The sequence below is a fragment of the Pan troglodytes genome, chromosome Y, assembly GCF_028858775.2.
Source record: "Pan troglodytes isolate AG18354 chromosome Y, NHGRI_mPanTro3-v2.0_pri, whole genome shotgun sequence".
NCBI lineage: Eukaryota > Metazoa > Chordata > Mammalia > Primates > Hominidae > Pan > Pan troglodytes.
In genome coordinates this window covers 16574151-16588830 of record NC_072422.2, presented here as the reverse complement: position 1 = coordinate 16588830, position 14680 = coordinate 16574151, and the positions used below count along the sequence as shown (strand labels likewise).

The 14680-nt window shown below is 39.1% G+C and overlaps 1 protein-coding gene and 1 pseudogene across 1 annotated transcript; both read right to left on the bottom strand.

Annotated features, from left to right (window-relative positions):
• LOC107966130 (RNA-binding motif protein, Y chromosome, family 1 member F/J-like) overlaps positions 1 to 14680 on the bottom strand; it is a 366174-nt pseudogene that overhangs the window by 289349 nt on the left and 62145 nt on the right.
• LOC134809386 (proline-rich protein, Y-linked-like) lies at positions 8197 to 9519 on the bottom strand. Its single transcript, XM_063805008.1, is given in 6 exon segments — positions 8197 to 8314; positions 8449 to 8537; positions 8539 to 8812; positions 8931 to 9004; positions 9121 to 9240; positions 9451 to 9519. Coding segments are annotated over 6 exon segments (744 nt in total).

Below are 14680 nucleotides of genomic sequence, written 5' to 3'. Positions count from 1 at the left end.
CGTTAATTATAAAAACTATCTTGGGGGTTTATAAAATTCCAGAAAATCACTAAGAAAAATATACATAAAAATACCAGTTTCCAAATCAATCAAAATAACACTTACAAATAGACAAGAAAATATATAGACAATCTAGACCAGTAGAGGAAAACAGGACAGGTAAATGGATCCATTTTAGAAGAGATGAAAATTAAACGACCAACGGAAAATGGCTAGATGTTTGAGCTCATTAGTAATCCGGGGATATAAATCAAAACCACATTACATTCCAACTTTTGTTCGTTAGTTTGGCAACTATTAAAATAAAAGTACCAAGTGTAGTCAAGGGTATAAGGAATGGAAATTTGGTTCCATCAATCACAGGACTATCTAATGATATTTAGTAAAATTAGGGTGACTAAAACTTTGGTTGCTCCAATGGAAACTTTTTTGAGAACAAAGGGTACTAACATATATAAAATTATTTAATATTTATTATATTATTTCCTTACAGGTTTTTTTATTGTATTGATGGATCTATGAAATAGTTATCTTCCAACTATTTTTGAAAATAAAATGCTTCAAAAATTTAAAAACCACAATTACATATCTTGAGGCAAAACAGAAAAATAACTTCTTTATATTTATTATTTAAATATTTAAAAGAGTAGGCAGAATAATTATTCTAGAACATATTTATATGAAGTAATCTGTTTCTTAACAATAATTATCTGTAGTTCTTTTCTGGAAAATGCATTTATTTTAATATTATACTGATTTTTAAATAAAGTCACTTGAGCTTTTCCGAAGTTGCTTCTTCTTGTCACCGATAAAAGTTATCAACAATGTTTAGCTTTTTAAGTGAACTTTAAAAAGCATTTATCATGTTGTTCAATTTTTTTTCTGGCACAATAATATTTCCACAGCTTTATTTTGGTCCCAATGATTGACTAAAAATTCAAACCACATTTTAATCCAATTTTCTGTTTGAAACATCTAAATGGCATTATCCAACTCTTTTGGAATTTCTTCTGTTAATGGAGCTTATGGTGCTTACATACTAACAATTACTGATGAATATTTCTTAAGTGCAGAAAAATTAGAATTAAAAATGTACACAATTGATTTTAAAAAATAGTAATCTGATGTAAATAAAAAGCCAGGCATCTCAGAATTATATGCTTAATTTTTCCGAATTCACACACTAAACCTGTGAAAATGTCATCTTCAGGCATAGTTTTCTTCATGTAACTAAGTATTACCTTCTTAAATAGCAGCTGGTTTTTCCCCTCAACCCTCCATATTCTGGATTTCAGGATATCACTTTTAGCCTTATGGTCCCAACATGGACTACAAGGCTTTATGATTACACCGTGTGTTTATTGGCACCTTTCAGCCCATAATTTGATTGAAAGGGAAATTGAGCAGTTTTTGATTAAATATCTACTTGGATTTTTATGTCATTGCTGCTGAAACAGATTTTTTAAAAATAGTCATTAGCAAACAACCTATAAATAAATAGTTGTAGGTATACGAGAGATGACAAAACCCCTGTGGCCAGACAAATTAACTACGCTTTGTGGGCTAAGCTTCTATTTCTAACACATAATTTACATATATCTAGCCTACTATTTCCTTCATTTTCCCCAAACCCACCATATGATGATCTGGCAGTGTCACGTGAGTGAGCCACATAGAAAAAAAAAATATGTTAAATACTTCTTCCATCACCAGGCAAGACTGGAAGAAGCTAGCCATTACTAGCCAATACTGACTCAGCGTATATTGATTTATTGTCAAGCACTCTGCTACATGCTGTCCTTGAAAATGAAGCATTAACTATGTTTTGTATAAACTGTGTTAGGAAAATAAAGTTGATTTTCAGACTTATCCCCCTATTCAAGTCATCATTCTGTTAATATTTTATTTTCCTCACATACTGATAGAGCCCTGACAATAGCTATCTATAATTATTAAACAAAATGAACATTTAACAAACACATGCTGGTTCTAATCAATGTAACTTATAATAATACTTCATTAAAAATGAAAAACCTAAGACAAATGCAAAGCTGATTAGCATGGATGAACAACAGTAATAAAGTGGTAGCCCTGGGAGCTAAGGAGAATATTTTATCCCCTCAAAGTTAAAACTGTATGCACACTGCAGTCCAGCCATTCTTCTAGTATTTTCATTATAAACTCTCCCACATGTGTACCCAGAGGCATAGGGAAGGCTTTTCACTGTAGCATTTCAATAAACACAGAATGGAACATAATGAAATTCAGTAGACTGAGAACTATGCCATCAATAATGGCAGCTCTCAACAAAAATGTTAAGAAAAAAATAAGTGAAATAATACACAGCTTATAACATTTACATAAACATTAAAAATTCACAAAGCACCAGTCTCCTGACTGTCTTTAAAAGTATAAAAGATGGGATAGCTACCTTTATGCAAATTAACTAGACTTCAGTTGCACTAATTAAGAGAACAACAGCTGAGTCAATCACATGATAATAGGCAAGTTATAATTGATGTCAAAATTCTACCTGATTATATATTAACTTCAAAATCATATCACAAGTTTTCTTCTATTTTGAGAAACATCACTTTACTAATAAATAGAACAAAGATTGATTTTGCAGATTTGCCTGATTTCAATAGAGCATATTTCATCTTCAAATATGATAAGCACTTTCCAATCCATAAAACACTGTTAGAAAAAACTCTCAATCAGGCTAGACACACATTTCGAAGAGCCTGTGAGTTTGCAAATCATGTATGCCTCACTCTCATGTTACCCTGATAAAGCATAGCACTTACACAGTGTTTCTTAGCTTGAAAGAGTCTAGGAACTTTAACTAATTAATCCTTAGACTAACCAGTGAGATAGTGATAAGAAGTCCCATGAAGAGATCATTTAACTATATAATCCACACTTCCTTAAATGTAATTCAGCTTATGTGTCATGTTGTGTTTTCCTAGCTTTCTATTTCAATCTTCAGAGAAATAATATTTATGTGTGACTATATCATGCATAGGCATCTATTATGAATACAATTATGTAGACTGCACTCTGTCTGCTACTAAAAGCTAGCAGATGTGTGCACAGCCAATACATAAAAAAGTCTGGTACATTCTGCGGTATTTTCTTTTCTTATTTATTTCATATCTTATTTTCAGGTATTTCAGAGCAGACTTGTTAGATTTGAGCAGGCTAAAACTTTTTAAAGGAGGTATTACAATTCTCTTTTTGATTTTTATAATTAGTTTTTTGGAAAGTGTATTAAAATTAAACTTCTATAATTACGCTGAATGTAAAAGAATATTATATGTGAATGCTTCACCCAAATGAAATAATATTTAATATTCAATTTAGAATTCTCTCTAGTAGAATTTCCTTCTCTGCAGGTAGCTGGCTACAGGAGTCTAGCAAAACCAATCTAGTTTTGTGGTAAAGGCAAATACTGGGTTACTCAGTAGAGAACTCTTTCAGTCTGCAAAGCACAGTACATCTTTTCTCTGAGCAGAATAAATTCTTATCCAGTTTTACTGTTCAATTAAATATTCAATTGAAGTTAATCGTTTTCTTTTTTATTACAAAGAAAATCTGGTTAATTTCTAATTATTTGTACTAAATATATTCTCTGTAACTACCTAAAATTACATTGACATACACACACACACACAAAAGACTCAGTACAACTGGAAGACCAATGTGTACATGTGATCTGCTAAAAAAAAATAAATAAATAAAAATAAAAAACTTCTACTCTATTATTTTCATTATAGGATATAGTTGAAATTCGATCAATGGCCTATTTGAAATGAGTGTCTAAGACATCACTGGAGAAAGTATGTACAATGCAAAAAACATTTCTCTATGCATATACTTTATTTGTAAATACATTTATACTGTAGAGTTAAAATGGTTAACTTTTTTGTCAAAGACTGGTACTGGCTAAAATTCTGTTTCTTAATATATGTGTCCCATTTGTGTTTTGTATCTTATAATCCTTTTATGCTATATCTAAGATTTAAAATGTTTTAAACATTGGATGTTTGTCTTTAGTGGAAGTGTGGGGGACCCATGCGGTTGCTGTTTAGGGGATCTCATCTAAAGAAAGAAGTAGTAACACGCAGCTGAGCAGGCAGTGGGCAGTGGTCCAGTGCTAGGTTTTTAGCTGAGACATGAATAAGTTTCTCAGGAATTCTCAGAAGTATTTGACGGAAATGAAACTGGTTTACCAACGCTCTTCAAAAGAGTCAGCTAAAGAATATCCTATAGTGTCCTGAGGAGAAAAATGAGCAAGGCACATAATTTGAGACAGGAAAAATACTAGGTGATTGCAGGAGAAAAGCCAATCTCAAGCAGCAGTTTCACATGACAAGCAAAAATACACCCTTAAAGTAGCTGCATAAACTGGAAGCTGATAAGACTCCCACAAACAAGAGTGTGGGCAAAGCTGGATAGCAACAACTGGACCCAATATGGTGTTGGATTTGAGCTAGGTTTCGCCTTGGAGAAAATACCAAAAAAAAAAAAAAAAAAAAAAAAAATTACTGCTGCTACTGTGCAGCCCTGCTACTACAGTGCAGCAGAGCCACTGATGAAAGGCAGCAACTGCTTAAGTATGGCTGGTTCACATGTGAAAACTAGAAATCCCTGTTTGTTTAATTCATGTTTACTTTTTCTGTTATATAAAGTAAAAATTATTCCTTGCTGACACAGTGTTTCATTTTTCTTCCTTATTCCATACCATTTACTTTCTTCTCACATTAGTTATAGTTTGTAACTTGTTTTGTCAAATATATGCAAAGAGATAACACTGCAGTATTGTAGAAAGCACACTGCATTGGAAACAGACTCATATTGAAACAGGAAAATGCTGGAGGGCACACATCTGGAGAACTCAAGGCTCAGGGAAGAGACTGCAGTGAGAAATCACAGGCCATCCCTGGTCTGGGGGAGAAAGGCCCATCAGGGAACAGTAACACTCATACTTCAGAATTGGGGAACCTGAAGTGACCTAAGAGGTGGGCTTTAATGCTCAGCCACATTCCCTCGCTAGACACACACAGAAGGTCCCCTGCCATTTAACTGGTCATCTACAGTGGGACTTATTTTTACTTTTTACCAAGGCTCAACGGATAGCTGCCTCATTGTCTGCAGAAGAACACAGAGCTCTGTGGGGCTGTGGGAAAAGAGAGCTGACCTGCCCCCTTCCAAGTAAAAACCACCCTCCTTAGATGTCAGTGCCTTGAAGGGATGGGTTTGGTGTATTAATAAGAAGGAGTGCCTTGGACTGGATACTAAGAAATGTATTGCATTATTTTTCTTGTCCTCTATAACATGAAAGGTCAATTAGAGATATAGAAACAATGGAATATTTCACAGCATGGTCTGACATTTCACTGCACTTTTATCTTTTTAACCATGTACCAAGTTCATTAAATATGCAAAGGTAGGACTGTTATAGGACCAAAGTGGTGGAGTCAGAGGTCACAATCCACAGCAAACTGACAGTCCCTTGTGGATGGGAACCTGAGTGCTGAATTAGAGTGAGAATCAGCTTTCAGGCTACCAACAGGGGACAAGGAGAATGAAGCTATCAGCAGTTAACAATATTGGATTAATTGAAATGATGTTGACAGAGATTTTGTTAGCTTTACATCAAATTGAGTATAGTACTTCAAATTGAGTATTTGATAAGGGTAAACTCTTGTCAAATTTCCCATATGTAAAATTGAGGATTAATTCAAAGATTACACAACCCATACATATGATTATCTCATTTAAATGTATATACACAAGGGCAAACTTGCAGTGTGTAAATATTTGTCTACATCTAAATGTATCCAAATCCATTGATCAACAGTTAGAAATTTAGAAATTATTCTCCCATTTTACCATTCCCTTTCCTAGAATTTTGTCAGAAATATATTTTTTCCATCTGTTTGAATCCTACTTTCTGGAAGCATGTAATGTATGTATATAGTAAAGCCACGAGAAATCCCAGAGTTTGTATCAGAGAAAACATTAACACTGGTTTTATAAAAGATCCATTTTGAGGAGAAAGTTATACTTCACATGACTACAAATACAGAAGTATTCATCGAAAGCTAATATCGCTCAATACAATTTGTTTTTAATGGTTTATTTAAAATATGTAATCTCAAACGATTACTCGAGTAGAATAATGTCGTTGGTAATAAACAATGATTAAGAATTTCCTTTAATTTGTTGATTATTTAAAATGTAAGTAAAATACTAAAAAGTAGTAGTACTAAAAAGCAGCCATGTAGTTTCTCTATGGGTTTTTTTTTTTTTAATTAATAGTATCAATGGAATTCTTTTACACAGAGAAATCTCCTTATATCATTTTATTATTGTACTTTTACTTTATTACTTGCTTGCATGTCGCAACTGATAGAAATAAAAATATTTTTATTTATACATATATAAAGCATGGATTTTTGTTTATGTTTTCTAGTGAGAGAAAGTCACCAATAATTTTATCTATATAGGAAAATTTTGACAAGCCCAAAATGCTTAACTTTCTTTTCTTTTGAAGGTTCTTATTTCAGTCTAGGTATGAGATGGAATTGACTGTGATCACTTTTTTATTTCACTATGACTACGGAGTTTCTGATACAGTGTTACAAATGTATAGACTTAAAAACTTGCTTTCTTCTTCTTCTTCCTTTGGACCTGTATCATGTGATTTCTGCAGTAATGTGCACTGTTATCTGAAATGAGGTTGCTGAAAGATACAAGCATAAATGGAATTTTTTACTTCCGTGAACCTTTAGGAACAGACAAGTGAAGCTGTAAGATAATTATGATATGAACTTAAATCCACAGTTTCTCACAGAAGCACATAAGGGTGAAAATGCATTTAAAAATACATGCCGCATCCAAAACATGAGGTGGGAAAATGAAAAGTTTATTTTGACATAAAGAACAGTTTAAAAGCTATGATTATTTCTGGTGAGAGCAACTAGCACTAAAATTCCTATTTTCTGTGTTTTAATACATGAAACTATTAATGTATCTTCATGCTCTAAAAACAGTTAGCTCTAACTTAAGCAACAACTTTACAGCCATTTCAAACACTGGGTGCATCATCTTAGAATTTCTCCAAGGATCTTTTGGGAGAAATATAATGTAATCTTGCTCTATAAACAATTGAATTAATCAATGAAATTATTATGACTGTAGTCTTGCAATTTCATTGTCCTTCTCTTTTCGGTTTTTACATATTCTCATTAAAATTCAAAAGCCCCTAGGAAGCATATGATAAATAACAACGAGTGAAACAGCTGAAAAATAAAAACTGAGCAGCAGACACATTTCAAGGTTTCCTTTATGAGAATGCTACATTGACCATGTGACATACACATGGTATCAATCCCTGTGAGAAAATAATATTTGGGTAGCACTTGACAGTTCATCCAGTAACAGCAAATATTCTCATTTGACCTTCAAAAGGAATTTTAAACTTGTGTTTCATAAGTGACGAAAATGTGATTTAGTAACAGAAATCAGAGCTGTTACATCTCTTTAAGAACATGTCAACCAGTAAAGCAGAGGCATGAGTTTTCTTCTGGAGTGAAGAAGGCAATGTTTATTAAAATCATGAGTCTTTTTTTTAACGTTTCATTTTTATTAATGTTTTGCTTATCAAAATCGTTGCCCTTATTTGCAGTTATATTGCCTGTATTTGCCTATTACAGCAGTTATCACACTTACTATTCCTCATTTATCTCTGTACCTGTTCCTACTGCACGCTCAAAATAGCAAGGAAACAGTGTTTTTCTGAGCTTCTTGCAGACTGCCAGGCTTATTGTGGCATTTAGAAACTATCTGCTGAATGTTTGTGACATTTTCATTTAAGTTACATTCTAGGCCACTTGATTCTCATTTTCTATTTAGTATTTGGGTTTGGAGAGCTATTTTTAATTTTAAGGGGTTTTTTTTTCTTTTTTTTTGTTTTGTTTTGTTTTATTATCCTGTAAGTTCTAGGGTACATGTACACAACGTGCAGGTTTGTAACATAGGGATACATGTTCCATGTTTGTTAGCTGCCCCCATCAACTCGTCATTTACATTAGGTATTTCTCCAAATGCTATCCCTCCCTCAACCCCCCACCCCCGCGACCGGCCTCGGTGGGTGATGTTCCCTGCCCTGTGTCCATGTGTTCTCATTGTTCAACTCTCACTTATCAGTGAGAACATGCGGTGTTTGGTTTTCTGTCCTTGTGATAGTTTGCTTAGTATGATGGTTTCCAGCTTCATCCATGACCTTGCAAATACAATGAGATACCATCTCATGCCAGTTAGAATGGCGATCATTAAAAAGTGAGGGAACAACAGATGTTGGAGAGGATGTGGAGAAATGGGAACGCTTTTAAGTTTTTTTGTTGTTGTTTTTTTAAGTATATTTTAAGGATATACTTACACAGACGTGGAGCGCACAGTGTACCCCGTTCAAATTGGAGGCTCTGCTGGAGAGGGCAGCCAGGGCACAGAGCGTGGAGGCGCCCTAGGGGGGAGGAGAAGGTGCTGCTGTGGACGATATCGTGGCAGTGGTCCAGGTGGTGGTCGAGGAGAAGTCCGATATGGAGAGGCAGGAGGAGGATCAGCGGGCACGGCCATGCCCTGGCCCCAGCACTCCCCAGCCAGTAACAGACTCGTTGGAGCTCCGTGAATGCCCCAGGCCGCATGGCCTGCCAGCGGCTGAGGTAGAAGCTTTGGCAGAGGTTCCTGCCCGGCCTCCGGAGCGAGCAATGAGGACAGGTTGTGCGGCTCCGATCCCAGGCAGCATCTAGGGGTGAATGTTTACAGCTCCCGAATCCCCAGCGGCCATGTGTTATATACGATGTTAATTTAGTTTATCCATCTGTAGGCGTCTTGTGTTAGCTCAAGAAGACACTCTGCCTTACCGCAAAAACAGAAGGCTTTCTGGATCCCGGGGTTTCCTACTTTGGTGTACCTGAAGAATTGGCTCACACGTGGGCTTGGAGAATAAGTGCAAGGTTTCATTGAGTGGAAGTTGTCAGCAGATGGATGGTGAGCCAGAAGGGAGATGGAATGGGAACGTGTGCACACCCGTGACTGTGTGCCTTTGTGTACCTTGGTCTGGGGGGGCCCACACTCCGGCCCACAGATGTGCCTCAGACTCAGCTCTTGCGCTGGGAAGCAGGGCACCACCAGGTTTGGCAATCCAAATTCAGGACCCCTGAAGCCTACACGCTAGGGAGACGCGAAGAGTCCTCATGGTTCTCACAAATGACAGAGGGAGGAGGAAAAGGGTGGCTGGCTCAAGCTACCTAGAGGAGATGCCATGGATCTGAGATGATATTTGGAGGGAAACAAAACCTAGCTGGTGCACGTGGGTCCCTTCCACGCCTTGAGGCCTGTTAACACCTGGGGCTCAGTTAGGCTCAACTAAGGCCCTCTTACCCTCCACGCAGAGGTGCACAGGAGGGCGAACCCAGGTCTACGCCCTTCTAGAGTGGCCAGTCCTATCATGTTCTGTTTCAATAACTCCAGGGTCCCTTGACATGCTTTCTCCCTCTGCCACCCTCACTCATGCTTCCCCAGCCCTGAGACATTTCCTATGACATTAAAAAACAGACGTAAAATTTGTAAAGTACCTTAATACTATAGATGCAGATAAAGTAATTTGTTATGAAAAGTGCTCTTCCTCCTTGTATCAGTCGTTTTCATGATGGGGGAAAGAATGCAACATACTTTGGTAAATTAAAAAAGTATAAAAGTAAAAATAGATCCCACTGTAGATGATCAATTAAATGGCAAGGAACCTTCTGTGTGTGTCCAGCGAAGCAATGTGGCTGAGCATTAAGGCTCACCTGAGTATTGGTGTAGACACACAGTTTCCCTCATACCAGTGTGAGTGTGGGCATGTTCCCACCTGCGTGTCTGAGCTGGTGCACGAGTGTGCACACCTGTGCCTGTGTACCTTTGTGTACCTTGGTTTGTTGGGGGACACACTCCCGCCCACAGATGTGCCTCAAACTCAGCTCTTGAGCTGGGAAACAGGGAGCCACCAGGTTTCGCAATCCAACTTCAGGACCTGAGAAGCCTGCGCGCTAGGGAGACGCAGAGTCCTCATGGTTCTCCAAACGGCAGAGGGAGGAGGAAAAGGGTGGCTGGCGTGAGCTACATAGAGGAGATGTCATGGACCTGAAATGACATCCGGAGGGAAATGAAACCTAGCAGCTGTTTCTATCTTCCTGTGTGTTCAGTCGGGGCATTCAGGGAAGAAGCAATGGAAACTGCGGGGCTTTGGGATTCGTTGTCTGGGAATCCCTGTGCACCAGAGAGTGTCCAGCCCATGAGACAGGAGGACAGCATGTGGGTCCGGCAGGGCCTGAGTCTCCAGGGAGGCTGGCATTCTCCCCAAGAGGGCATGGGTCGGTAGGTGGAGGAGGAACCCGGGCTGCGGGGTCAGGTAGATGAGACACTTATCACTTAGTCAGGTGGGAGCTCAGAAACAGGCCGGTGACAGCCAGTTCCAGTGCTTCATGTGCGCACACAAGCTTCTCCCCACGCATCCTCTCCAGGATGCCTCACCTGGGCGGATAGGAAGCAAGGCACACAGCATCCTAAGCTTATGGTCATGAGTGGACCCAGAGGGGGGTCTCCAGTATCACTGGTCCCAGGAGAGGCAGGCATGCATGGTCTCTTCAAGACAGGGGTAAAATGCATAAGCCCAACTCTCCACCCAGTGGGTGTCTTGCCCTGATGATGTCAGCCATGGCAGATACAGCTCTTCCACCTATATTGCAGATCCACAGGCTTAAAACATCCTCCCGGCATTCTCCGGGAATGGTCCCTGGACTCTGGACCAGCCAGTGCCCCAGGACTGTTCCTTCCCAGCCGCCAAGCTCATGGGAGGCTCAGTGGGGACTCTCCTCCTAGTACATGGCCACCCACAGGCACTGTCAACAACCCAGGGCCCTTCTACATTCCAGGGTCCTGCCACCTTACCCAGCAGCGGGATAATGGGAAGGGAAAGAGCTGGAACAGACAGAGTGGAGGCCACAAGCCTCACACTCCTGCATGGCAAGTGAAGGGGGGGGATCCTTTTCAGCCCAGGGAGCTGCTTCCTGAACATACCTGGAAGCCCAGCAGAAGCTGAGGGATTCATTCCACTACAGCTGGGCATGGGGGATTTCAATGTGTGCCGGAGCCCTGGATCCTAGTCGCCCTACCAGGTGTACTTCTCCTCCAGGTCACATTATGTTCACAACCTCTTTAACCCAGATGGACTCCTTGTCCTCACTACATGGTGTTGGCTGTAAGGGTTACTTCTGGTGCCCCAGCTGCTGTTTCAAGGTGCAGAGATGGACCAGCAGACCCCTGAGTCCTTGTCCTCCTGTCCAAGTAATACCCATAGAAATAGTAAAATAGTAGCACATCAGACCTCTTGACATTTTTAAAGCTGACATGTTTACAAGCATTTCATCCAGATATTTATGAGTTTATCTCATTTATTTTATTTATTTATAGCTGTCATTTCAAAATCTATTTTTGCTTGAGAGTTATTTATACATGTAACCAAATGTTCAGAGCTATGACATATAGGTTTCGAGGTTAAAAGTCTGTATCTGCTATTGTGTTGGGTAAAACCCATCCAGCACTTATAAAAATAATTAGTGATTAGGCATGGCCACTGTAGTGGTCTAAAACACACTTTGAAATTCTTCTCAAACTCATTTGAAAATATTCCTGATGTAACTGAACATAGTACTTGCTTCTAATGCTTTCTAATAGAAAACACGGCAAGCATTTTCTAGATACTGGGCCACCTCTGGCCTAGGCTAGAAAAGGTGACACAGCTGTGCCTAAGTCTCCTGCTCTCATGGGGACAAACCCCTTAGGAGAGCCCTGGACCAGTACATCACGAAGTCTAACACCCTGATAACACTATACAGAAGGGACATGCCATGGAAAGACTCATAGAAATAGGAGATGCCCAAGGATCTCAGCATTCCAGCCCCAGCTATTTGAGTCATGCTAGCCATGGCACCAGGGAGACAGGAAGACAACTGACAATGTCCCCATCCTGAGCCATCACTAGACTGCATCCTCCTGAGTGCCCCTGAACCACAATCATTTGGCTGAGAGACTATGGAAGATTGCAGAGACTGAGAGTTAGTAAATTATAATGATTGTTTTAAGCCATTACATTTTAGATAATTTTGAAAAGCTCTTTAGACTCCTAGAAAAACTGAGTTGTCTACTGATTTGAATAATTGTGGAGAGCTTTAAAGGCCAATGTCACGAATGCTAATACCCTGGAAAAGTCAAACCATCAAGACTCTTCAAAACACAACAGATCTTTAATGTCCCTTTGCTATGGCTGGAGAATAACCTAACATGTATCTGATAGACCTTTTGGAAAGCCTCTGTTCACATCTCTCGGCCTGGTATGGGTCAACTCTGGTCTGGTTTAATTCTAGGCAACTGCAGCAGCTCACCTTTCATTTTAGGTCGTGGCCTACACTGATTTTTTGATCACTGACTGTGTCTGTGTCTGTGCGTGTATGTTTTGTGTGTTACCATACTTTATCCGAAAGACCTAAATAATAGTGTTATAGTTTTTTTGTGAACATAAAGCATTCCAGGAAGACAATATTGCTTATCTACTGAGCTTTAAAACAGATACGAGGCAGGGCACAGAGGCTCACAGGTGCGTTCCCAGCAGTTTGGCAGGCCAAGGTGGGCAGATTTCTTGATGTCAGGAGTTTGAGACGAGCCTGGACAACATGGCAAGATCTCATGTCTAATATCATATGAAAGCTAGCCAGCCTTGGTGGCCCATGCATATTATCCCAAACCCTGGGGACAGAGTTTGCCCTGTATTAAGATTATGCCACTGTGCTCCAGCCTGGGCACCAGAGTGAGACTCTGTCTCAGAAATAAAAACAAATAATAAAATACTAAAATAGATAGGAGAGATCACTGAAGAGAGAAATGAATAAAACTGGGTGGGTATTGTGGCTTATGCCTGGAATCCCAGCACTTTGAGAGTCTGAGGTGGGTGGATCACTTGAGGACAGGAGTTCAAGACCAGCCTGAGCAAATATTGTGAAAACCGGTCTCTACTAAAAATACAAAAAAGGAAAAATAGATAGGATCGGTGTCATATGCCTGCAGTGGCAGCTGCTCAGGAGGCTGTGACTGGACAATTGCTTGAACCCAGGATGGGGAGGTTGTAGTGAGCTGAGATCATGCCACTGCACACCAGCCTAGGCAACAGAGCAGAATTCTGTCTTCAAAAAAAATCAAAGAGAGAAAAAGAGAGAGGGAGGAAGGAAGGAAGGAAGGAAGAAGGGAAGGAAGGAAGGTTGGAGGGAGGGAGGGAATAAAGAAGGGAGAGAAGAGAGAATGAAAGGTATAAAACCAACAGGAAATGAATAAAAATAAAAACTTGCCATTTTGCCCATTATCCACATGAATTTTTGAACTATGTTTAAAATAATATTTAGGTCTCTAGTCGACTAACTGAAAGTTTAAAATAAGCTAGTGTAGATTGTCAAAATTACTCATGTAACTATGGTATTAACTAACATTCTTGTAGTTTTCAACAACCAAATCAAATTAATGTTTATCATCAAATCACATACTAGTGAGTGCAGGGTAGTCTGTTATGCTGCCTAATCTACACTAAATTAAAAATGAAATCAAATCTGCAAAAGGCTTTACAGTTACTATTACCAGGAAAGACTGTTTTGTTTCCTGACTTGTGGAGGGTTTTATTTCCACAGTGTTGAGGGCTCTGGCAGAAAGCCTTCTTGGTCTAAACTCACCACTTATCATCACAGTATTTATGTGTCAGGCATTAAGGGGAATGAGCATCCAATCCCACTGCTTTTCTGCATTGGTTCCCATGCACAAGCAAATGTGCTGTGTTAGTGACTATCAAATATTCTTACATTTGATCAAGGAAATTTGTGTTTTCCAAACTGTAAAACAAAAATATTACTATCAGTTGTATTTTTATTATTTATTTACTTAGAGGCAGGGTGTTGCTCTGTCATCAGGGTGAATCATACATCACTGTAGTGTCAGACTTTTGGGCTCAGAGGATCCTCCAACAGCAGCCTCCCAAAGTACTGAAATTACAGACCTAAGTCATTGCACTCAGCCTCAAGTTTAGAGATAAAGGCTAAGGAATATATTGTAAACTATGTAAATAAACATAATTGCATGCTCTCCAGAGAGCTGTAAGAAAGCCCTGCAAAACTGCCATTGTGGACAAGGCTGCTGACAACAATGTAATGCAAGCAAAGGAGTGGGTCCTTCCCCACTGAGCCTTCAGATGATACCAGAGGCCAGCTTGGCATTTCCACTGCAGCTTTTTGAGAGAACATGAAACATAGGTGTGTGTGTTTGTGTGTGTGTTTGTGTGTGTGTGTGTGTGTGTAAGCATACATACAGAACCTGTTGAACAAACTAGGATCACCCACACAATGGAATATGATGTAGCTTTTTGTAGATCTGGTAGAATTCTTCCAAATCTATCAGTTTCTGGGCTTTTTTTTTTTTTTTTTTGGCTGGTTGGTCACTTATTACTAATGATTCCATTTTGGAAATTGAAATTGGACAGGTTGGAGCTGAGACTGTGTCCACTTACATTCTCTTGTGGAACACAGAATGGCAT